This window comes from Centruroides vittatus, unplaced genomic scaffold, assembly GCF_030686945.1.
Source record: "Centruroides vittatus isolate TY-2023 unplaced genomic scaffold, ASM3068694v2 contig_717, whole genome shotgun sequence".
In the NCBI taxonomy this organism is placed as follows: Eukaryota; Metazoa; Arthropoda; class Arachnida; order Scorpiones; family Buthidae; genus Centruroides; species Centruroides vittatus.
In genome coordinates, this window is record NW_027122456.1 from 5,221,426 (window position 1) to 5,247,338 (window position 25,913).

The window sequence follows — 25,913 nt, forward strand, 5'->3', positions numbered from 1 at the left end:
TTTTTTTTTAACTCTTTCCGCCCTGTGGGCACTAAGAAGGCCTCTTTTAGTAGGCCCATTATGGGTTCGGCCAGGCCCACAATGGGGCGACCGGGTGGTGAGGGACGGGGCCCGACATATCCGAACGGACCACCCCCCGAAAAATTCCTGGGGATTATTCGACCCGTTCGGATTCGATCCCGGGTCCCCCAGAGCGGTAGGCTGCCACCTTTACCGCTCGGCCATCCGGCCGTCCCGACGTCATGGTTTGTAGACTTTACCGCAAGATGGCAGTACTAGCAACTACGGTGCCGTCTGCATGATAGCATTAAAAAAGTATGATAACTTTCTTATTTTTTGTCTCCGGTCCAAAAGTAGGGTACCGTTGAACTCATTTCGGTCCCGAGTTTAAATATATACTCAAAATCCCGAAATTCCATAGGTGGTAATCTATAGTACAGCTCAAACTTGGGATATGGTTTTCATTTTAACGTACAACCTTCTTACTTTTTGGTCCTGCATATCTGATATGTTCAAATAAAAACAGATAATTACGAACTGTAATGAAAATATAAATTTTTAAAACTATCTTTATAAATTTGAAATATTCAAAACTGATTTCATTATTCTTAAAAGCTAGTGGAACATTTTCATATAATTCGAATTCAGATAAAAAATTCACTATTCCGTATTCACAAAAGTACAAAACGAAGAACGTGTTAGTGGTTCCCATCGAAACTGTCTCGACACTCGGCGTGGAACTGTTCCTAGTAGTTCAGAGTCCAGAACGACCAACGTCTACTTGTTACAGATAAAAATAATTAAAATAATTAACAGTCCACGCAACATGCTTCGTATTACGAGTAAGGCTATGAAGTAACTTAAAAACAATCGTTCAAATACGTTTATGTTACTGACTGGCCCACTTTAAACATAGCATCATCATTAGAAACTGTATTAAAATTCGCTGAATAAAACTGATTATTACAGAAGACAAGCCGATTAAACATTATAAATATCATCACGCAGAGTTACATCCATTAAAATCGTATAACATCGATCACGTGTCGAACGAATCGAAAAAGAAATTATTTCGAGTTTCAAGTGAATTAGCGTAGTCTATCCAACCGACAAACGATTTCCCTCGTAAAAAAGTTTTTTTTTCCTTCTTAAATATGTTTCAGAGTTGAATTCGTTTCATTAATTTCGAAATAAAAGGAAGCTGCGCAATAAAGCTTCGAAATTCATAAACAAGGGGTGAGTTCAAGGAACAAGCAGCTAAGTAAACAAACCAATGACATAATCTGTGTCATACAAAACGAATTACATCATTAGTTTGCTTACTTCTTAAAATGACTCAAGGTCTCATTTTTTATGCCTTCTGAAGTCATAGATGTAGTTAATTATTAGCATCCTTATTAGTAATTTTTGCTATTTAATGAAAAATCTCATTTAATTAATTAAAGGAGATGACAAATAAACTCGAAAAATATAAAAAATTTAAAATTTTACTCCTTTTTTGACGATTGGCGTCTATAAACGTGTCAATGCCTTGCGTTAAAAGTCTTCTCTGAATTATACAATCATTTCTACATTAGGCTATATTTAAAGCAGTTATGTTACTCTTAGTATTGGGAAGAAAGATATTGACTATCCCCTGATAAGATTAATTCTTCTAATGGAACTAAGTTTGCTAATAAAAGATTCATTTGAAGGCATTATCGATGCTTCAACTTGAAAAAAATGATCATTTCAAATGTTATTAAAATTTATTGATATTTCCATTCATTAGTTATTATCTTAAGCAGATAATTAAAAAAAATTTTAAAGGTCAAGAAATATTATTTCTTTTATATTAGACTCAATAAAATATCCGGTGAAAAATCGTTAACTTTAACAATTTATCCCTTTGACTATTGAAAAGTTAGAAATTCCTGATATTTTTTATTTAATTTGCGAGATGGAATTTGACAGCTTGACATAAAATGCGCCCTACATTAATTTGTAAAGAGATTGGTTTCAAGCGAATGAATTAAAAATTAACAGGTGAGAGTTAATTTTACAGCTGCCAGAACTTGCGTCAATATTTTCTGCTTGTGTGATTATTTCGATAGATTTAGGTAAGTTAATTATAGAAACGAATTAGCTATATCTTCAATATCAATTTCTAACGGTCAATTCTATCGCTTTATATACTTCGTTATAAATTTCGCAAATGAGAAAATACTGCAATCTTAGTAATTTAATTGTACATTTTGCATGTTGCGCTTAAATTAACAAATGAAAATTCATTATCTGATACGGTAGTAAATTGTTCCAACTAAACAGGATTTCACTGCATAAAAAGGACTGTCGAGAAAAGAAAGTTGACTTTTCTCATAAAAATATTTTATTAGGACTTTTTCAAACTTGAAACTCGTTTGTAATGGGATGAAATTTGTAGCGCGTTACATCTGACGTTTCGTGGAAGCGGCCCGCAAAGGGCAACGAAGTCGCAATTAGCAAACAAGACACGTAAGTAATTCCCTGCAGGGGTAACGCCAGAATAAGAACCGTCGAATGTTGCTAAGATACCGAGTGTTGTCCGTTACCGTTACAATCGATCACCGATTCTACGTTAGTCCACATACCAGTCGCCGCTAAGTACAGTACGTGGCCCATAAAGTCCGGATGCGGGTGCTCGTCTCTCTGACCTTGTCACCCAAATATGGACGTGGCGGAGAGCGGGCCAGCGGCCAACACCTCTTCTCTGACATGTCCTTCCTGCCGAATTACCATCGTGCCTTCGAGAACCCGCACCATGTGCCCTTTCTGTGGAAGCTTCTATAACCTGGAAGCTAATGCCAACGTCTCTCTGCGCACCTCTAGGTCCACCACCGAAGAACCCCTTCGTTTACCACAGATCGTGAGTATTTTCCTATTTTTCTCATGTTTAGGAAAGCTATCGAGATATCATTTCGTAAAGTTCTAATGTCCTTCTATACAAGGTTAAAATCAGGGTGGAGAATATGGGTGAAGTTCGAGCGTAACCGCTTTTTCCGATAAAAGGCAAGAATCCGTGAGGCGTGAAGAGAACAGACTAAATTTAGGTCGATATAATAAATTAGAAATCTCTATCTTTCTTTCATTGATTAGACTTATAAATTAGCTAATAACTGCAATTCAGAGGCTAAAATAAAAAAATATTACGTGATTATATAAATAATTTATAGAATATTTCACGTTTTAAATGTTTTCTATAGTGCAAAGTGGAGAAATTATTAAAAAAAAAACTTGGAAAATATAATATTTGGCAACTCTTATCTTCTTTGCACCTATTTATATTTAAATTCCTAATCTGGAATAGATCTGGCACTGGAATTTAGGTCGAATCTTCTGTAATCGCCGTTGGACAATAGGATGTTACATAAATCGTCTATGTGATGTAATCTTTATAACAACACAGATAAACCGTAACCCAAATTTTGTGCAAATATGGCGTCACGAATAAGACTATTTCGCTCTGTTTATTTGAATAACCTAGAGAATGAAATTTATCTCCATCTTCAATACGAGAAAATATGTAAAACATGACTTGGATGAACAGATTTTATTTCAAGTATTTTTCAGTACCCATTTGTTATTTTTATTATATTTTATATTATATAATACGGTATACGAGATACCTTTATCCACTCCAGTCTAAGAATGGATTCACACGAAAAATAAGTGGATGCATTTTTTTTTATTCGTGCAAGCACGAATTACAAAATTTAAGGGTGCACAAGAATAATTCTTAAATATACATCTACTCGTACAAAATTTCTAAATAAAGATTCTATTTATATTAAATGAAATAAAATATTTTTCTACGAATTTATATCTCAAAACTTTAAAAAATACTGTAATTGCGTGTATGGACAGTTTGTAGTATTTGTTAAACATTTATAAATTTAATTTTATTACAAAATTATTATTAAAGCGTATAAAGAAGCCACAATAGCACATTATATAAATACAGATATACCTCGAGTTACGTCGTTCTCGATTATACGTTGTTTGTCAAAAAAGTATACGGAAAAATAAAAATCAAGTTTAAGTCATTTTATTCGATATTACATCCGTCCACCACAAATATTGAAGTCGTAATATCACTAGAAAAGCGTTAAAAGCACATAAAATCATATTAAAATATGTGCATTTACAGTAAATGATAATATAATCATCATAAATCCTAGAGAACGAAACATGAAAACACCTGTGTTTCTGTGTTGTCTTATTTAGCTGTCTTTAAGTGCTCATTATTGGCGTTTTCCACGGTAGTTCCATTATCTACAGTTTGGCGTCGTTGTCAGCGCCACTCGATATCAAGGTCTGAATAAGAAGGTCAGGACACGCTCCCGTGATTCTATGCGGCAGCGGCCTTTTTCGGACTAATCGATAGAGTTCGCCACACGTGGTTCCTGCGTGAATCGACTTATTACGTATATACGTACTCAAAATGTTAGACAATGGGTTTACAGAGTTTACAGCTTTCTGTGTGTTTATAGAGAAAGAAGTTATGTCTTAGATAAGCTCTGTTAAAAATATTATTAAATTGTGTTTAATATTCTTTTTTGATATAAAATTTATGTAATAGGGGAAAAAGTGATCACGTGACATAGGTGTCGCGCATATCGATACGGTTGTAAACAAACTATTCCGTTCGAAGGATAGCTTACTTTATAATAATGGAAGAACGAAAATATTTTTTAGGAAAGTTAACAACGGTACAATTAAAGGAAGAATAAAAAAAGTACAATGCCAAGTTAGCTGGTAGAAAAGCCGATTTAATAGAAAGGTAAGTTAAAATAATCTACATCTACATTTTTATCGTTCTTTATTACATTTATAATTTCAAGTCCTTATAACTATTACATGATAAGGTAACTTAGCAGTAGATGAAAGTTTTAAGGATAAGATTTCACAAAATGCACATTTTTCGTTGATAAAAACATTTAAAGATCAGTAAAGCTGTCATTGATTCCTTTCACATTTGTCTAACCAATACATAAGGTCAAAACTTTAATTAAAATAAATCTTTTTTCCTTTGGAATATGGTCATGTACTGAGCCTGATATATTATAACCAATTTATACCAGTATCTGAAATGTTAACTGTACCAATAGGTTATCACTGTAATTTAGAACAATGATCAACACAAACAAAACTACTTTTTATGAAGTTCTAAGACAATATAAGAGATATATATCTTAATCTTTTACCAAGAGAAAACAATATTTGGAGTATTTAAAATAAATATAATCAAAATGTCTTTTTTATTGGTCACAAGTCTTCTTGTTTCAATAATTTAATGCAATAAGACTAATTTCTTCACCAATAAACTTTTTGTACAAGTGAATTTTTTGCCCATTTTCTTTTACTAAATCTGGCATACACTATATATATGCCATATTTAGGTGCTTGTCAATACTGTTCAGTTACCTTATACTGTTTATTTTTATATTATATGTAATATATTAAGGTAAGAATATAATATATAATAATAATTTTTGCCTTTCCTGTCAATGAGACAGAAAAACTAAATAAAATATTGGTGATCATATGTTAACTAGTTATTAAATTTGTTTACAATAATTTTCAGGTTACTGGCATATGAGAGGAATCAGGAAACTCAAAATTTTTCTATATCCTGTGATAGTTCTCCTGAACTCAAACTTCCTGATTCATCTGAATATAAGGATCTCTCTCCAAGTTTACAAATACCAGTTTTGACTATAGAGACAATTGATGCCTACATGGAGATGTCAGATCAAAGAATGCCACTGTCTGTTGTGCAGATGTATTTTAATGAATTCTTATTAACAATAAGAGGAACAAAAGAGAAAAAATTTTCATATTTTAAAGGTAATGTAAAATCTGAATTAACCAAGGGGAACACATATTATACAGATTTAGTAATTACAGATGATGGGGATATAGAAAATGCAATATGTGAATGTACAGCAGGTAAAGGGCCTAAAGCATATTGCAAACATGTATGTGTAACACTATTGGCAATAGAAGAATACGGAAGAACAGGCAATTATAAGTGTCACAAAACATGCACACAGGTTCTGCAAACATTCCATCAGCCTACCTGCCAACATAAAGGTTCCCCAATTAAGGCTAGTGAGCTTCCATTTCATTTATTTAAGAAGAGAGGAATGAAAAGGAAATGATTAGAAGACATGAAATTTGACCCCAGACCATCTGGCAGTTCAATCTCTGATTATACAAACTGCATGTTCATTTTCAAATTAATAACAAAAAGTGGTTGTGCAATACCGATATTGCAATTAAGGCAACCAGCAAACATGAGGGCTTTAGAGTCAGATCATGATTATTTCAAAAGCACAATGTCCGAAATGTTTTTAAAAGCTTTACATGTAACTGAAGCAAGTAGGGAGTACATAGAACATTTGGAAAAAGAGACCCAATTACAATGAAAAAGTGCAGTTTGGAATAAGGAACATTTGTTGTGTTTGACACCTTCAAACTTTGGAAAAGTTTGTAAATTAAAATCAGCAGACAGACTAAAATTGTGTGACTCATTACTGGCAAGTAGGCCAATAAAAAGTAAGGCAATTTCTCATGGCTTAAGGTATGAAAAAGAAGCAATTGAAGCATATTCTTCTTTTGAAAATACTCCTGTGAAAGAATGTGGCATGTTTCTTCATCCAAAATACCCATTCTTAGCTGCAAGTCCAGATGGGCCAGTGGATGATGATAAAATATTAAAGTTAAATGTCCTTACTCCAGTTTTAAACTTCCTGTGAATGTGCAAAATGTACCATATTTGGAATGTACTGATGACAAAATTACTTTAAAATTGAATCATGATTATTTTTATCAAAGGTCAATTAGCAGTGACAAGTTGCTCACCTGTTTATTTACACAAAAAGTGACTTCAAAGTTTGTATCATTCCAAGAGATGATAAATTCATTGCAGACATGACTGAAACACTATGTTTTTCCATGAGCATTTTAAGCCAGCTCTTTTAAAAAAGATGTTCTATAAACATTAAGTTTTTATAAAATAATTAAGCTAATTGTTATTTTTATTTTACAATTTAAGTTTATGTAAAATTTTTCTAGATGGTGAATTTTTTAAATAATAAAAAGAGATTTTGTTTTAAAGATTAAAATTTTTTTATTAGCTTACAAATTTACAAACATTTATTCAACTATAGTACAAATTTTAAAACCACTATATTACTTTGAATTGAAGTTCCATAATGAAGACCTTACTGTGTATGCAAGTATACATTCTTAATCTTAGAATTTATAAGCAGACAAAAATTTAAAAATACTATAAATGAAAAACTTAAATTAGGCTAGGATCTAGAATGAAAAAAAAATTATATACAGAATTAATAGAGAGCTAGACTAACAGTGAAACAAATTAAGCATCTCTGCCAACAATGCATGGTCTAAAATTGCATAACATAAAACATAAATTTCACTGCCAAGTTTGGTTACTGTCGGATGCATGTGTTGCCTCAAAATCTTATATGGCCATTCCTATAATACATTCAATATGTATTCTTTTACTAGATATTTTTCTGTCTCGAGATAAACTGCTGCTCAGCTGTGTTTTTCCTCTCATAAAAGTGGGTGTATTTACCACACCATCTTTAGTAATTAGCAAGTCCTGAATGTTAAAACCTCTATCAGCCATTACACAGTCTTTTGCCTCTGTTATTTTACACAGTGAAGACCTTTCTGCAATCTGTCGATCACTTGCAGAACCACCATAGGCTTCTGAAACAAAACTTACTAGACCACCTGGTGTGCAACCTACAACTGCTTTTAATGTGTTGTCATTTTTATATGATGACCATGTAGCCTGCTGTGCAACAGGATTTTTTGGTTTGCTTATTTTGCATTCTAGAGAATCAATGATAACTCTAGTATTTGGAAATTTCATTTTAAAATCTCTAGGCATGTATATATCAACAAGAGATCTTTCACTCCATATATCCAACTCTCGCCATTGTAAATACATGAAATTGATCCAAGTAATGAAAACGTTTCGTACTGTTTCTTCAGATACACTAAACATCCTACTCAACTCAAAATTTGCTGTATTCAATCTTAATTTTATTAAAGTCAAGAACAACTGGTTTGGCACTGCAAGTGTTACAACCTGAAACTTGTAATATTTTAAGCTGTATGCTGCTGGTCCCAAACTTTGTAGTACAAAATTGAAAGAATTGTAGTTCTCTAACCCAGTATAGTAATGTATAGCATTGTTGTCAAACTCAAATCTTTCAACTGACATTGGGACTTTCAAAAGTATGGGTCTGTGTAGTTACACAGACCATAGTGCTTGCCACATTATTTTCAATAAGACAAGTAGCCTTTTCCTCCTCCTCATCTATTATTACTTCTCCTCCTATTTCTAATGTACCAGTATCCATTATATAGCATGCATCATGATTATCTTGAACTTTGCGTTCACGGTTTTCTCTTCTTGCTCGTCTGCTCGCAACCGAAGGTGCCTCTTTTTTAGACCAAAGAAATACATTTGGTACAGCATCAGCCTTCAGTTGTCTCTTTGCTGGGATGTTTCCTAATAAAGTAAAATAAATCTATTTATTTTTCATTCAGCATAAAGAATTAACAATTAAATTCATGCTACTATATATATTTTTTATCCTTTGTTAACTTAGCATTAATGCTATGTAAGTGCTCAAAACTAGCCTCTACTGTTAGGGCTTATCACGCCTAGATATTAAAACTAAACAGAGACTTTTGATGTAAACATCAAGTATTTTTCAAGCGAGGTGTTTGAAGCTTCTTAATTGCTAATAGCTTGAAAAAAATATTGTACAGTTATTATAATTCTTTAAATAATGTGCTTACCAAAGATATTAATCTCCTTATACTGATCAGGTGTGAAGTGATTTTTACACACGAGACTGGATGAAGTTGGTTTCCAATTTGCTCTTTTAACGGCGTGAATCCATTTCTTTCGCAATGCTGGATTTTTTGGAAACTTGTGACCACCACTATTAGAACAATGTGGTACACAGCACCACGTACTTGGCATTTTTGAAACTTAAAATATTTATTAAATTTTCGTTTAAAGAAAAAACAAATGATACTTTATAACCGACAACGTATCGCTTAGTCTCATCGATACTAGCGTCGCGTGCGAAGTAGATTTCACTTTTTTCCCCTATTAGGAAAATATGACGTTTAAGCCTTTGTAAAGCCAAAAATGTTCATTAATTAAATGTTAGTCCAGTATTTATTTTTCTAATGCATTAATATTGTGTTGGTAAATGCTTTAAAATTAAGTTTTGGATAACTTCATCGTATATTCTTTATTATACTTCAAATTTTCTTTGATGTTATTGCATCACTTTACGAAGTGCTTATATACGTAATTTCATCAGTTTTAGCACCTATTTAATTAGTTTCAATCACGACAGCAAATGATACGGATGATTGTTTCTTTTGATCGAAAAGTGACATAAAATTGGGGTTGCATAATCATCCGAAATTATTAATATATTTTTGAGTGGAAATCGCTGGATTTATGCAATTTTAGTTTAATTAATGTCGTATAAAACTGACTGCTCGTAGAAGTTTGCTTAAGACGTGCGACTCAAAAAACCCCAAAATGGCGGCTCAAGAAGTAGGTCATGCCGGTTCTGACCTTCTTATATAGACCTCGCTCGATATTGGTAAATTTAACATAAATTAGTTTATTTTCTACTATCGCAAAATAATTTTAATAACTATTTGTTATTTAACCTTAAAAAATCATCTTATTTTATAATGTCTTAGAGAAACCACATTCACAAATAAAGAGTACGCGATGTACTGTAAACATCACCAAATTGTAAACATGTACTGTACATTTACAAGTACGTACTGTACGTATGTACAGTACATATATTCGTAAATTTAGATTACTTTTTTTCTGTACTATACTAAAAACTAAAATTTATTTGTTTGTAAGCTTAAAATAGATTCCATAACCATATATTATTAAAAATGCATTTATAAATAAAATACAGAACTGGGAATGGTGATTTGTGGTTTAGCCTAGTGACAAGTAAATTCGACTTACGTCGCCTCTCCTGGAACCAATTACCGACGTAAGGTGAGGTATACCTGTGTATAAGTGATATCCAATATATAATTAACACTATGCTTTTCTTAAATAGTATCATACCATAATTGAAATTAAGATTAAACATGTTTCTTAGGTTTGAATTCCTAAGAAACATGCGTGGCTTTTTTAGGTTATGAATATTTTCTCTAAGAAATGGAAGTAGGTCAATAAGAAAAATCCGTAACGCTTTTTCAGGAAAACCAAAACAATCCATACATCAGAGTTACGGGTTTTGGACCTTTCATAACGGACACATTGGGGGTCATTCAGACGTACTTGACGGGACTTCTGTTGAGACCCCCGAGTTCTCAAGACAATACATTTTACCTGACTCTGCCTCCCGTCCAGGCGGGAACAGAGAATCGTCTTGTCAGCTTGGGACAGGAGGGTGTCAGGAATCCTCGACCTCTTCTATCCTCCGCCACCGGCGCCAGATCCTTGACCGGAAGATCGGGTAAGGCACCCAGTGAAATAGGACTTGTAGATAACGCGCAGGACGATAATATCGTCTACCCAGACAGAGATGTGTCTATTAGAGATTTCAGGTAAGAATTTTTTAAATGTTTAGGTATCGCGATTTTCAGTCGCGTAGTAAATTTGTAATGGAGATCACGAGACAATCGAAAGACCATTTATAACGATTCGATTTCATTTTATACAAAACTAGTAATAGTTTAAACCGATTTTCTCGTTGTTGTAATTGTTATTTTAGTCACGTTCAATTTTGATAAAAATAGAAAACAAACGAGAGCCGACATACGGGAATGATTTTCACGATTTCAACATTTAAAAAGAAAGAAAAAAAGATCGATAGATTAAATGTCGGTCGTACTAAAACACGGTTTAAAATTTCCAATATTAATTGTGATAAGGAATCGATGTCCGGTTCTTTCTCTTCGACCTTTTCCATCATCCATGATCGATCGAGAATCGATCCATGACTAGACGACTTAAATTTAATTGTTGATTCAGAATGAATGTCGTTTTGCATCGCGGATCTTTCCATCTTCAATGTTATATTTGCTTCGCTTTCGCTCCAAAATTTATTTGAAGATATTGAAACAATAAATACAAAACTTTCTTCATTTTCGAGTTGATATTAACAATTTTCTGTCTTCATCAAATTGTTATCGTTTGTTTAGGGAATATATCGAGGATGCCAAAGCCACCAGTGATTACAGCAGATTACAGGAGTTTTATGAGGTGACGTTTGGATCGTTGATCGATCTAAATGCTACCTTTAAGGTAGGTCAAAGTTTTCTTCCAGATAAAAAATAATAATTTCGATTTTTAATGATCGGGTTTCTTTTATCTTTTAGCTTTATCCAGAGATGGAAGGAGCAAAATTGGAACATCCAGAACTGAAAATGGAATTGATTTATGCTGTTTACGATGCTTTGGATGATTTGGTAATTAAATCTTTTTTATCTAATCGATTATAAAAAGATTAATAACTGAAAAATTTATAAAATTTTTGAGTTTGGTTTTGTTTCTTTGGTCTTTCACACGAAAACGAATTCAGCTTAGGTCTTTGACACGAAAACGAATTCTGATTATGATGGATTTCTAGTATAAATAGTTTAAGATAGCTCGATACATCATACTGAAATATTTATAACTTTTGCATTTAATATTTTTTTTTATCTGTGCTACATAGTAAAAAACGTTTTATTTTATTTTTTAGCCTTCCTATGTAAGTAAAGAAACTCTGAAGAGTATGGTGGGCGCTCTTTTGGCTACCAATTGCAGGTGAGAATTCTCATTCATTATTTAGTATTTAGAAAAAATGATTTTTATTAATTTTCTTGGCAGGTTAAAGGCAAAAGACGAAATCAGAGGCCTCTTCATATTACTACTGGTAATTCTCACAATTTTTCGTTTCCTAGATTCTGATCATTCGCAGCTCAACAGAATATCTCTTTCCAGAATCCAATATTTAGCAATCAGGCATCGTATACAGTGTTTGCCCATCTATTGAGAAAAATAGTAGGTATGAGTAGCGGAGATCATCAACTGTTCATTCACTGGTTGAGTCGGTAAGTATGGTGTTTAAACTGGTTAAACTAATCCTAATCTTGGTTAAGCTGAAAGATTAGGATACGGATGTTGATTTCATCTTGGTTTTTAGTCTGGACAGTGAGAGATTACGCCACTTAGTGAAAAGGAATCTGCAGTTTATCACTATACGAGAATTTCCTCCGGCCAATGGACACAAGTTGCCTTCTATGAACAAGAGTCGCTGGTGGATACCGTGTGCCACCAGAGTTTTGGCTTTGATAAGTAAGAATCCTAGCTATAGCCTATGATTTATGTTTCTAATATTCGGCTAATTATATTTTTAACTTTTAGATACTGCCAATAATAAATTGACTCCAAATATCATAAATTATACGGAATTTTACAACAGTGCCTTGGATCACATCAATTTGATGGCTGAATATTATAGGTGGCAAAACCCATCTAAGCATCACAAGTAAATGGTTTAAATTACCTATAAAAAAAATTCTAAAAAATACAAGACGGTTAAGGAAATCTACAGATTATTTATTACAAATATTTATTGTCATAGGTTTTCGTATTGTCAGTATCCTTTTATTTTGAGCATCGTGGCCAAGAAAACAATTTTACAAAGGGACTCCGAGCAGCAAATGATTCTGAATGCCAGGGTGAATAATTATTCCTTTTTTTAAAAAAAATAGTAATTAGCTGGTGATATTTACAATCTTATTTGCAATTTTAATAAACTGCACATGAATTAATTGAAAGTATAAAATTTGTTTTGACTTGCAGAGAAGTTTACTTAATCGAGCGATCCATCAACAAGCGCCCGACATAGACGTCTTCTTCCTAAATCTGAATGTTCGCAGGTCTCATTTAGTCTCAGACTCGTTAAATGAAGTAAGTATCGCGTTTCTGCATTTCGATAAAGTTTACGAGTTTCACATAGTCAAGTTTTGCACGTAGATCGCTCGCAAACAAGCAGACTTAAAGAAGAAATTGAAGGTAACCTTCGTGGGCGAACCTGGACTAGACATGGGAGGTCTGACTAAAGAGTGGTTCTTATTGCTCATCAAACAGATTTTTGATCCTGATTATGGTAAGTAGAAGATACCCTATTTACGAGGATAAAAAACTGATATTGAGAGTCTGTAAATGTTCCAGGTATGTTTGTATACCACAACAAATCGCGCAGCTATTGGTTCAGTACGTGCCAATCTGGAAATCTGAGAGAATACAATCTGATTGGAGTTGTAACCTTTTGAAATTATAACTAATTCAGTGTTCTTTAAATTATAGTGATATTATTATTTTATTATTATTATAGTAGTATATTTTATTGTTTTCCTTGTAAGACGATAAAAATATTAATATTAAAGCTTAAAAATAGAGATTATTATTTTGAAAATTAATAATTAATTATTTAATAAATATATTTCTTGCTGTTTTAAATGATGTTCTCAAGACGTATTTTTTTTAAAGAAACGCTCTTAAAACTTTGCAATCACATCGTATGGCTTAATTCCAGTGGCGTGCCGTGACATTTGATGATAGAAGAGCTGTGTTTCTGTGAGAAGCCGACTTCCAGGGGCAATCAGTTAATTGCGCGTCAGTAATGTACGAATGGTCTAGGGGTCCATTCGTACATGGGCGGTGGCTGTAGAGACAAAGACGACAAGTACTGACAAAAACTGTTTATTTTAACATAAAATAAACATATACTACGTACAAAATAGTTTGCTTTAGGACAATCGGCCGTTCGGACGTCCTGGGCGTCGATGTGGTTCTTCGATGGTCGATCGAAGGGGCCCCGGGACAGTGGCGTTGACAAGTCTGTAAGACACGGAGAGACTTCGTCCGTTGGCGTCGGGACACGGTCTAAGTCCGAAGTGGCACGGGTTACAGGTTGGCACAATAGACGAGAAATTGTTTTTTTTTTCCGCGTTGACACACGGCGTTTTGGTTATTCGGAACGTTAACCGAGTGCGAAGTGTCCTCGATTGTCGGAGATTATATCAATCTCCGTTCTTTCTTTCATCCATTTTGATTGGTCGTTCTCCCTCAATCACGCTTCCCGAGTGATCGGTCCCTCGTTACTAAACGTAACGAGACTCTTACCTGGAGAGTGAGAAAAGTCAAAATCGAAGACGAATTCGATCTTCCACCGATCATAGGACGACTTCCTTCCGCGATTTATGGTTTCTGCCTGGCAGTTTGATATAAACAATGGGTGTCCGACTACAAACGACTTTTACCTGTTTTTTTAAACTAATCAATTTTTCTCTAAATTAACCGTTTTTTCGCGTCTTTAGTGACGGTTCGGACCTGTCCGGAACCTCACATTTCCATAAAAGCTTTAAACAAATACTGGAAATGACAAAAATAAATAATTTATGTATTTTCGTTCTAAAATACAAATAATACATACATAATACAAATTGATATGATACGAACAATGATAGAAAAACTTGTTCTGTATTTAATTTTTGTTTTTTTTTAGTTTTTTATAAACTAACTCTATTCGGCGATTTTTCCGCAAAATCGTTAATTACTTTATCATAAAAGTCGCCGGTCGTCGACTCCGTCAACGTATTTAAAAGCACTTTTTCTATCGAAAGCAACGCTAGCGACCACAATTTTTCCTCCGACCGCGTGTTCCTAGCCGATGTATGAATTCGCTCCGTAGTCGAAAAACTGCACTCAGCAGACGCACTGGTAGATGGTACCGTAAAAATTAACGATATTAAATCATATAATTCTTTAATACGTCTTTGTTCGGATCGACATTAATTTTTTTTATGTCTAAGAGTTACTTGTCAATATAGACCGGACACGAATATAAATATTGCAATTCACCACGTAATTTAGATAAATCAAAAAATTTCCCATAAAATTTACTTAATTCAAAGAATTAAAACACGCTTGGAAAAATTGTTAATAATTTCAATATTATGAAAAACATCTAAAAGTTATAAAATTCTAAAGATTTTACGTTTGAAAATCTGTCAATATAATTATAATTTTCTTTTAATTATACTGTAATTAAATATAACTTTGCAAAAAAAAGTACAGTACATAAAAATAACATTGAATACTCTTTACTTTTTAAATCTTAAACAATTCACTTAATCAGATAGCTCCCTACCCAGTGGCTAAGGGATAGAATCGTTAGAAGCCTTACATGTATGTAGCTTCCACCAGCTAAACCGGCTGAGGTTGGTGCTCTGTAAAGCGCATGCGTCAATGCCCTCTGGCTGCTTTACACCATCCAGTTATTCTCGCGGTGAAAGCTGTCTCGGAAGCGCTTCCATTCCGCTACTGACATTCGAATATACAATAGCAATCTTATCGTTTTTTTCACATATAGAATTTTTTAATAAGATACATAATGCAGTTATAATAAAATATTAATTTTAATTAATTCAAAGTATTGTATATTTAATATATAATTAATTCAAAGTATTATAATTCTAAATTTTCATATTTTAACGTACTTTGAACGTTAAAATATGAAAATTTATATTTTAGAAAATACAAGGGAAGGTCATTGGAAGGTGGATGCGGCGCTTCCACCGCTTCTGAAATTCTAGTTATTTTAAGCGTTTTGAAATGAATGAAAAAACAATTAAAAATACTATTTTTCATCCGCGTTAATAAAATTTCGGAAATACAAAACTTACTGATTCATTTTCTTTTTAATTAATGAACCCACATTTTGCTCAAACGTTAATTTGTAACCCATTTATTCTATCGGAATTGATATTCGAATCAATTATAAAAACCTTAACACGAAAGTTGATGGGCCTGGCAGTTTACAACTCGATCATTTTGGACTTACACTTTCCCACCGCTTGTTACAAGAAACTGTTGAGTCCCCCCGTAGTGCCTCACGATCTACAACAAGCCAAAGTCGGAGTCAGTAGCTTTACTATGAGAGACTTCTCCGAAGTGATGCCAGTCAGTATAAATTCTATATATTTTATATTCTTTAAAATAAAATATAATACAGAAATTGCTGTTTATTTTCTATCAGGATGTGGCTGTGGGTCTGGGAGAACTGCTTTCCTATGAAGGAAATGTCGAAGAAGATTTCTGTATGAATTTCCAGGTATGTTCCAGTGAACTCTTTTTTGCATACTTTTGAATCTGAATGTATTTAAATAACGTATGGAATAAAACACTAACGATGTTAGGTATCGGTGGAAGAATTCGGAGAAATGAAAACTCACGTATTGAAAACAGACGGGGAAAATATTCCTGTGACGAACGAGAACAGGGAAGGTGAGCGTTGGAATCATTATATATAATAGAAATGATGAGAAAGGTAATTCTGTTATCTTTTGCAGAATATGTAAAACTGTATATGGATCTTATCCTGAACAAAGCAATATATCAACCGTTCAAGGCTTTTTATTTGGGTTTTCACAGCGTATGCGCTTCAAATGCCTTAATTGTAAGTTTTCTTTATTAGCAATATCTCGTTATACATATATATATTTAACGAAACTGAATTTTACACCTGGATTTTCTATCGATATAATCGTTTATAAATAAATCGCGTAGCAAAAGTAATTAAAAATCTAATTTGTGCATTTAAAAACGTAACTTAAAGCAAAAAACAGATCATTCAAATGTGAGTTATAATACTGCGTGTGTTATTAAAATGAATTCGTACTCAGTAGCGCTAATGATTAGCATCATGACGATAAAATTGAACATCGATCAATCGACTAATTGATGACGTCAAATAAAAAATTGTCATCTAATGTGTCACTAGACTGTTTAGCAATAATCTTTTACATTTTGAGCTTCTTTCATAAAATATTATATTTAAATTTAATATTTTAAAATTAAAGTAATAAATAAACATAATTAGGCATAATTAAGCTAGGGAAAAATAATTATCGATCAATATTATAATTATTAGAAAAACAACAGTTCTATTTACAGAAAAATCACTAAATGGAAATCGCTATTCGTTTTGTTGGAAATAAACAATAATTTAAATATTGAAAAACTTATCTTTTATAATAACGCGGCATTTCATCGATTATTATAATACAGTGACATTAAGAAAGCAAAAATAATTTCTGTAGAAAAGTGATTTTGCAATTATATATTTGGGAAAAAAGCATAACTCGTACAGATTGTAACCAGATAAATATACAGTACATGTATACGTATTATACGCGTACTTTTCTCTCGTATCCTGGTTCGCTATTTCAAACTGACATTTTTAATATGAAGTATCAGTTTGCTATTCAAATCATATTTAAACTTATACATTTGCTATTTTAATATCCGATTTTGTTTAAAATGCAGCATTATTTCGTTTATGTTCAAGTTTTACAGTTTTTATTTGAAGTAAATTTATTATTAAAAAGAAAGTCATAACATTTTAGAATATCGATTAAAAATTCAGGCAAAGAAAAATTCAAAACTACAATAATATTGCTCAATCAAATTGTCCATAGTAAATTTTTAAACATCGATTTGTTTCCGATGAAAATCTTATTCAATTCGGTAAAAGCGTAACTATGGCGGCACTTCCGGTCGCATCTTGTTTGTGAACGTGACATCCACAAACAAAATGGCGACAGGGGTAACTACTAACTACACTGGCATTCAAATAAAAAAATCTTTCACTCACCGTTGACATATTTCTAATTCCTTGCCTCCAATTTCTTCGGTAAATAACAAGGTTCGGGTGATTCTTTCGTAAATTCATCCTTTTCCATCGTAGAAACTTTTCCGCATTATTAAACCACACATGTCTACATTCTTCCTTTTAAGATTTTCGAATTTATTAGTATTTACTTTCAGGGCTGAAGGTACAATTTCTGACTCTTTTCAAACTGAAACACCACCCGCTCCTGGATAAACCTTACTCCTATGCTAAACAAACAGATCGAAACGTTCTCCTAGTTTTTCCTTTTGCTCTCATCAATCTCGTCGATGTCGACAATCCTTTCCAAGTCCACCAATTTTCATTCGGATCAAATTAGACTATGAAACCATCATAATGTGTCGTATGTAATTCGCCCAGTCAATAGCTGTTCGACTGCTCACGCTCAACGCAGGTTCTATGCAAATTAGATGGCAAATAAATGAAAAATAGTTCGCCAAGAAATTTTCCCGAATGTACATTTAAATCTTCCTTCAAACAACGAACTGTTCATCTTGCATTTATGACATCGAAAATAAACAGAATCACGATCTTTTCGATAAATTAATTTACGAAAACCATAACAATTCGAACAATCTGCAGGTTGTAAACCAAACTTTATGGCAAATTTAACATTTGATGAAATTCTATTGTCCTCAACATTTTCGGGAAATTCCGATTCTAAATAATGTAAATAATCCTTCGAAGTCCACTTTTGCCATAAAAACCGTTGAACTGTTGAACTTCAATTAATGCTGGCTGCCATTACAACAATAAAAAGGAAGATATCAAATATTCACTCCGAAAAATTATTATACAAACAGCAAGAAACAAATCTTTGAAAGTGTGCATATGATATTTAGTCTGAAATAAATTTTTGTTATATGTATTTTTTAATAACTTTATATAATATTTGGAAAAGAAATCGATTTCAATTTTTTTTTCAATAATAATTTATTTTGACCCAAAACAAACGAATAATTAAGCTTCCTATTTAGAAAAACACAGTGTATTTCAAAAGTCCGTTAACTGAGATATATCTTAAGATTAAAAACATATAAAAACAAATGGCTTGGAGCTTCCAATCGCTTCCAATAAAGCGATTGAATGAAATAACATCACAGATAATATATAACATCACAGTTTTCATGCGGCAATTCAAACAGCGTTAAGTGTTCTTAAAGTATATCTCAGTTAGCCGAATTATTATTTTATAATATAGAGTGTCCACTCTATATTATAAAATAATAAATAGCCAGATTAAAGTTCAAGCTTGTACGGTTGTATACAGAGCCGTAACTAGGGTGTGGCCAATGTGGCCCCTGCCACAGGCGCCGATTTAATAAAGGCGCCAACGACAAGGTTTCGGAATAATATGTATTCGAATTAATAACACAAAAAACTTTTATATTTATATAGTATTTATGATCTGTAATTTCTACGAACATATATTTCAAAAATTGTGCAGTCTACATTGTTTACAAACCTGTTTATGTGGAGAACAGCTGGTATCAGCTTTCCCGGGTCGTTCTCATGTAGCCTCAGGGTAATATTGGTCTAAATCGGTATGGAAACTAACTTACCGCATCTATTCAAATATAACAAAATTTTCGATTTTTATGCTATTAAAATACGGGGGGGACCAAAAAAAGCTATGAGAAAAAATTTTACTAAAAAAAACATGATGTCATAAAAAACATCCAATAGCGTTTAAAAAAACTTTACCCACATCAAACCGTGAAATAGAAGTTTAGAACGATTTTATTAATTTGATTTAAAAAACTCCCATAAAAACAATAGCGCAATTAATTAGCTAATCATTAAATCGTCATTAAAAAATTTTGCGGCAAAAATAATTTATGAAATTTGAATAGGTGACCACTCCATTACAGGTTAGGTGGGGATGGCGCATTTCTTCTGCTTCGGTGGAAAAGATGAAAGGGAGTGCATTGTATTAGAATCTTAGCCTTTGGGTGTACTATAGATTACCACCTATGGAATTTCAGAATTTTGATTATATATTTCAACTCAGGGGACCGAGACGAGTTCAACGGTACCCTATTTTTGGACCGGACACGAAAAATAAAAAAGTTATCATACTTTTTTTAATGCTCTCATGAAGACGGCACCATAGTTGCTAGTACTGCCATCTTGCGGTAAAGTCTGCAAACCATGACGTCGGACTACGGTCATCTCCAGTAGGGTTAAACACGCGATACGAGAGCGGAGAGAGCGACGCGACTTCCGATCATCGTGCGATCGCCATTTCGGTTAATGTTACTTATGGCAGCGAACATGGCGGCCGTTCCCACTGTTCGTGCTCCCGACTGACCTCCCGGAGGGGAGCCGCCGCAGGCCGCCATGTGCTAAACGTCACTAGTTATTGATTCACGATAGTTATTGAACAAAGTAAAAAAGGGGGGAAACGTCTACTAAAGGCAATTTTAACGGCAAGCGACGCGACTCCCGATCGCGATAGCGAGGCCGACTTAGCGGAGAGAGCGACGCGACTCCCTATCATCGCGCGATCGCTGGAAAAAAGTATGATAACTTTTTTATTTTTCGTCTCCGGTCCAAAAGTAGGGTATCGTTTAACTCGTCTCGGTCTCCTGAGTTCAGATATATACCCAAATACCCGAAATTCCATAGGTGGTAATCTATAGTATCTCCTAGCCTTTTATAAATGTTATTGCGTAGTGAGTTGTTTTTTTTAATCAAATCTAGTAATAAGAAATATTACATTTAAAAATTGCTATAATAAAATAAAATGTCTACTAAAAAGAAAAAATCTGGCTGGGAAAGTAAAAAACAAAAAGAAAGACAATTAGAAGAACAAAAAAGCAATCTAAAATATTAGACAAATGGTGCATAAGGGTTAAATCCTAGAATCCCGAACCATGAACAATCAATAGAACATGTAAATTGTTATACAACTTGGAAAATTCTAGAAAAAAACATTAAAACTGGACAAAATCTCATTGATAGTGTTATGCAAAAACAAATAATGGTAGAAGTAAATAAGTGGCGCCATATTCTTAAAATTGTTTTAAATTGTGTGATGTTTTGTGCTACAAATAATTTAGCTTTAAGAGGAACGCATGGAAATTCTACCGAGAATAATGTGAATAGAGGCATTTTTTATAATTTAATTGAACTTGTCAGCAAATATGACATTACTTTAAAAACCATCTTTGATAAAAGAACAAAAGGCCAAGTATCGTATTTAAGTCCAAAAATCCAAAACGAATTTATTTTTTTACTAGCATCTAAAGTTTGAAACAAAATTATAAATAATATAAAGACAGCAAAATATTTTAGCATAATAATTGATAGTACTCCTAATATATTCATAAAGAACAAGTATGCCAGATTATCAGATATGTCAAAATTGAAAATGAAATGGTAACTATCGAAGAGAGATTTGTTAATTTTGTACTATCAAAATGTAAAACGGGACAAGGACTTGCAAATTAAGTTTTGGCTAAGTTAAAAAATGATGGTTTAGATTTTAAAAACATAAGAGGACAAGGGTACGATAACGGAGCAAACATGGCCGGAATATATAATGGCATGCAAGCGCATATAGCACGATTAAACGATCTTGCCAAATTTGTTCCTTGTGCCGCACATTCGCTTAATTTAATTGGAGTGCACGCAGCAAGCATTACCGTGGAGATGGTTTCATTTTTTGGAATAATCCAGAAATTGTTTAATTTTTTTGCTTCTTCTACTCAAAGATGGGAAAAAATTACAACATTACTAAAGACAACACTAAAAGGACATAGCGATACGAGATGGTGCTCTAAATCACGTTCAGTAAGTCATTTAAAATATCAAATTAACGAAGTTATAGAAGTCCTTAAAGAAATATCGGAATATTCTTCATTTGGAGATGGTGTCGCTACAGCTAGAATTATTATTGGACGTATTGAATCATACAATTTTATTTTTATGTTAATTATGTGGGAAAATATTTTAGCCAAAATAAATGTTGTAAATAACCAGTTTCTGAATTATTAAATGGACTGGTATCTTTTTTTCAACACTTTAGAAATAATCAGTATGATATTATCATGTTTTTTTTTTATTTAATGCAGAAAAGGCCTCTTTCCGCTCAGAGAGCACTAAGAGGCCCAGGGAAGCCTAGGCATAGTTGGCACAAGAGAATAATATGATGGCACAAAGAAGGGACAGCGAGTGAAGCGACATACCCTATTCCAATATTAGAGTTGGAACAGAGCATACGACACCCACAAAAACACACACAAAAACTAGAAACAAATACATACATCTAAATAAAACAACTATACAAAAACATATAAAACCAAGATAGACCCTGTAGAAGCACTAAATAGCCCAGCCAGGAACAGTGACAGTAAGCCGCAGCCAGCAGAAAGAGTTTTATTGGGGACCGTAATGACTAGCACACTGAATAAAGCAATCCTTTAGTAAGTTAAAACCCTCAGTGTCCTCTACTAAAGCGTGGAGAGGAGCCGGCCAGACCTGCAACCGGTCGTAAAGGAAGGTGATCAATTTTCTTCGACAGATATCAAAAAGGCTACAGTCATACAAGATATGCTCAATAGTGTCTGGAACCTGGCAACCACAGTTACAATTTGGGTTATTTATGATCTTGAATCTGTAAAGATAGCTATTTAGTTTACCATGCTGCGTTAATAAAGTCGTAGTGAAATGGTCATGATGATCCCAATTAATTTTAATCCTGTGACTGACAGTAGGAAAGAAGCTATGCGTAACGGCACCATTTGTGTCTGCTTGCCATCTGGAGTCCCACAGCTGAATTGAACTCTGCCGTAGAATATGCTTAGCATGCCCTAAAGGAAGAATAGAATAGTCTATATTACTATTTAAATGTGCACTAGTAGCCAGGAGGTCAGTCAAGGCATTCCCAGGGCAAGCAGAGTGTGCCTTAATCCAAGAGGCCTTAGTGTTGTACAAGGCGACGCACTTTTTGAATAAGTTGTAGATGTCTAAACTAAGCTTGGTGGATATCTTAGGCTTTTTTAAACAAGCCAATGCAGTCTGCGAATCAATGCAAAGTTACACCTGGTTCAGCTTGTTTTTAATTATGTAATTTAAAGCATGCCAGACAGCTAAAATTTCAGCCTGAACAATGGAACAATCCTGATGTAACTTAAAGTCTAAACAATGCAAAACTTGCATGCCTGACAGGAAAGCCACAGCTGCCCCCGTGCCGCGCTCGGACTTCGACCCATCAGTGAATATCTTAAGCGGATGGTGGTCAGCATATTATCATGTTAGAATGCAAACAAAAATGTGAAGAGTTGGGAATTGATTCAACACCCAAGATGAAGCGAAAACGCAAAAGAAAACTGTTACCTGGAGAAAGAGAAGAAGGAACTATACTATCAAGTCAGGACGAATTAAAACATCTGTTTTATGAAGTTGTTGACAATATTATATTCAAACTAGGTGATCGATTTAAAAATACGCGTTCAATATCATCGATTTTTGAATTTTTAAATGGAAAAAATTTGGTTACCATGCCATTAGTAGATTTAAAAAAAACTGCAGCCGACTGTTGCATTGTATATAGTGAATTGGATGCAATGCAATTAGTAAATGAATTAGAGTGCTTTCAAAGTCAAGCAAAAATAATATTTAAAAATTTGATATCTTTACACCATTTACAAATATTAGAGGGAATAGTTAAGTGGGATCTCTGTGAGTCTTATCCCAACATCAGTATTGCATTAAGGATAATGCTTACTCTGCCCGTGACTGTTGCTTCAGGTGAGAGAAGTTTCAGTAAGTTAAAAATCATTAAGAACTATTTACGTTCTACAATGTCCCAAGACAGATTGAGTAGTTTAAGTTTATTATCTATAGAAAATGATATTTTTAAAGAAACTGATTTTGAGGACGTTATAGATGAATTTGCAAATCTGAAGGCGAGAAAAGTTCATCTTGTTTAAGTTTATTTTGTGATTGTTATTCGAAAGATATTAGTTAATATTGTGAACGTTCATCAATCTGATATGTTAATTATAAACTGTTATTTTTTATATTTATTACTAAGTAATTATTATTTTTGTTTTGTAACCAGTAACATACCAATAAAAGGTTAAATATTTATTTAATTTTGACATTTAAAAGTGATATTATTAACTCCATAACAATGTTGATAAGCAGCAGCAGTATGTATGTTGGAGTCATTTGCCTGTAACAAAGTGAAATCGATGATAGTCAAAATTTAGTAAACGATAAGTGGAATTAATAGATGCGCAATTTAGAAATTAAAATGAATAATACTGTAGTTGTATGAAAGCACCGATTGATAACGCATTCGTAGAAACGCATTATCGAGATTACATTTATTTATTATTCTTTGAGATAACGCCATTTGGGCGACCGTGGAACACTTTGTTGCATTACTACACCTGTTTGTAAATTCACTAGTAGATTAATAACGTATTATTGTATATATTTGTTTCTTAACGTTGTTATAATAATACTCTCTACATCAAGTAACACTTTCAAATGCCAAAATTGATTGATTGTGAAATTGTTCGAAGTTTATTAAATTTAAATTCATTGAAATAATGTGTTATATTTTGTTTAAAAAAAACATAATAGAAGATTATTTATAAAGATATATTTTAAATTATTTACCGTATATATAGTTGAAAATTATATAGAATGTCATTAGATAATTTTTTAGAACATTTTTTTTTTTAATAACAAAAATTAAAAAGGCGTCATTTTTATTCTTGGCCATAAGCATCCAAAATCCTAGTTACGGCTCTGGTTGTGTATAGCAATTTTAAACAGATTTAATATCCGAATTTCTCCAAATAAATTATAGAAATTTAAAAATGAGCGAAATAAAGGTTATACCATTTTAGTTGGAAAAACTTTGTATAGTTTAATCATAGGCTGGCAAATCCAACAAAAAACATGTTTTTTGATAACAGACACTGTTACCAAAACACATTCTCTCTGAAAATATTTTTCTCACCTCTTTATTCCAATATACAGTACCTAACATTATTAGCCTTCCAACATTGTAATTGCTGGAAAGTGCGGTTGGTTGAATCCTGGAGAAATGCATCAAATAAACATATGTACAGAACTTGAACCTGATGGAGGTTCAAGTTCTGTACATATGTTTATTTGATGGCCGGATGGCCGAGCAGTTAAGGCGTCAGCCTACCGATCTGGGAGCCCGGAAGAAAATCCAGGCGATCGGAAAATTTCAAGGGTTTTTGAAGGGTAATCTATGTAGGATATGTCGGCCCCAATCCCTCACCATGCGCCCTTAATTTTGCGGCTTCTCGAACTCACCACGGTTAAGGAAAAAGATCCGAAAGAGCCACAAATAAAGAAGACTTACAAACATATAAAATCATTTCCAAAAGCTAAAATGTTAACTATAGATCTAAATGTTTTCAAAATATTTTATCATTTTATTAGGATAGCAGAAGGTAGAAACAATATTTCAGAAATTAGTAATAAATCTTGTAAACAAAGTATTGACTACGGTTACTTAAATAGTTTTATTGCATAATTTTAAAATTATGAAATTTTATAAAGGCATTATTATTTGAAATCATCAGACTTAGGTATATACGATACACTTATTGACAAAAAGTTACGTAACCAGATACTTCGTAGAATTGTCCAATTACTGCAAAACTCGGCATACGGATATGTATAAGAAATGTGTAAATGATTACGGTTGTGGTCCGATGCACGCCAGGTAGCGTCACTAAAATTCCTTAATATCGGGAAGTCTAGTGCCTTCAGGTACTACGTTTTATGGCAGGATTCAAACAGCCATTTTCTACCAAGATCTCAGCCTCACACACAGCTAGGATTTCTTAGGGATGTCATCACGTCGCATACATTCTTAGCCTGCCCGTTTTCCAGATTTGTCGTCCATCAAGCTTTTGTGAGACCAGATGGATGAAAACTTCAGCCATGTGTGAGGGATCTGGCGCGGAAATTGCAACATCTGTGGGCAAATATGTCGCAGGATAGCATACGGTGCCTGTATGCCTCCATGCCCGACCGTATCACCACATGTATCCAGGCAAGAGTCTTGGGGTACTAAAAATTCCATTGAATTGTACCACTTTTCCA

At 33.3% G+C, this 25,913-nt stretch overlaps 1 protein-coding gene across 1 annotated transcript in view; it reads left to right on the plus strand.

Annotated features, from left to right (window-relative positions):
* Positions 1-2,599: 2,599 nt before the first annotated feature.
* The window catches only part of LOC136980734 (probable E3 ubiquitin-protein ligase HECTD2), a 31,360-nt gene continuing 8,046 nt past the window's right edge, over positions 2,600-25,913 (plus strand). Inside the window, exons 1-17 of the mRNA XM_067276932.1 lie at positions 2,600-2,884; positions 10,322-10,671; positions 11,269-11,371; positions 11,446-11,535; positions 11,811-11,875; positions 11,939-11,984; positions 12,053-12,162; positions 12,255-12,406; positions 12,476-12,599; positions 12,696-12,792; positions 12,917-13,024; positions 13,091-13,223; positions 13,289-13,377; positions 15,920-16,081; positions 16,158-16,232; positions 16,318-16,405; positions 16,471-16,577. Coding sequence (XP_067133033.1) covers positions 2,687-2,884; positions 10,322-10,671; positions 11,269-11,371; positions 11,446-11,535; positions 11,811-11,875; positions 11,939-11,984; positions 12,053-12,162; positions 12,255-12,406; positions 12,476-12,599; positions 12,696-12,792; positions 12,917-13,024; positions 13,091-13,223; positions 13,289-13,377; positions 15,920-16,081; positions 16,158-16,232; positions 16,318-16,405; positions 16,471-16,577 — 2,097 coding nt within the window. The 5' untranslated portion in view covers positions 2,600-2,686. The remainder of the gene's footprint in view (positions 2,885-10,321; positions 10,672-11,268; positions 11,372-11,445; positions 11,536-11,810; positions 11,876-11,938; positions 11,985-12,052; positions 12,163-12,254; positions 12,407-12,475; positions 12,600-12,695; positions 12,793-12,916; positions 13,025-13,090; positions 13,224-13,288; positions 13,378-15,919; positions 16,082-16,157; positions 16,233-16,317; positions 16,406-16,470; positions 16,578-25,913) is intronic.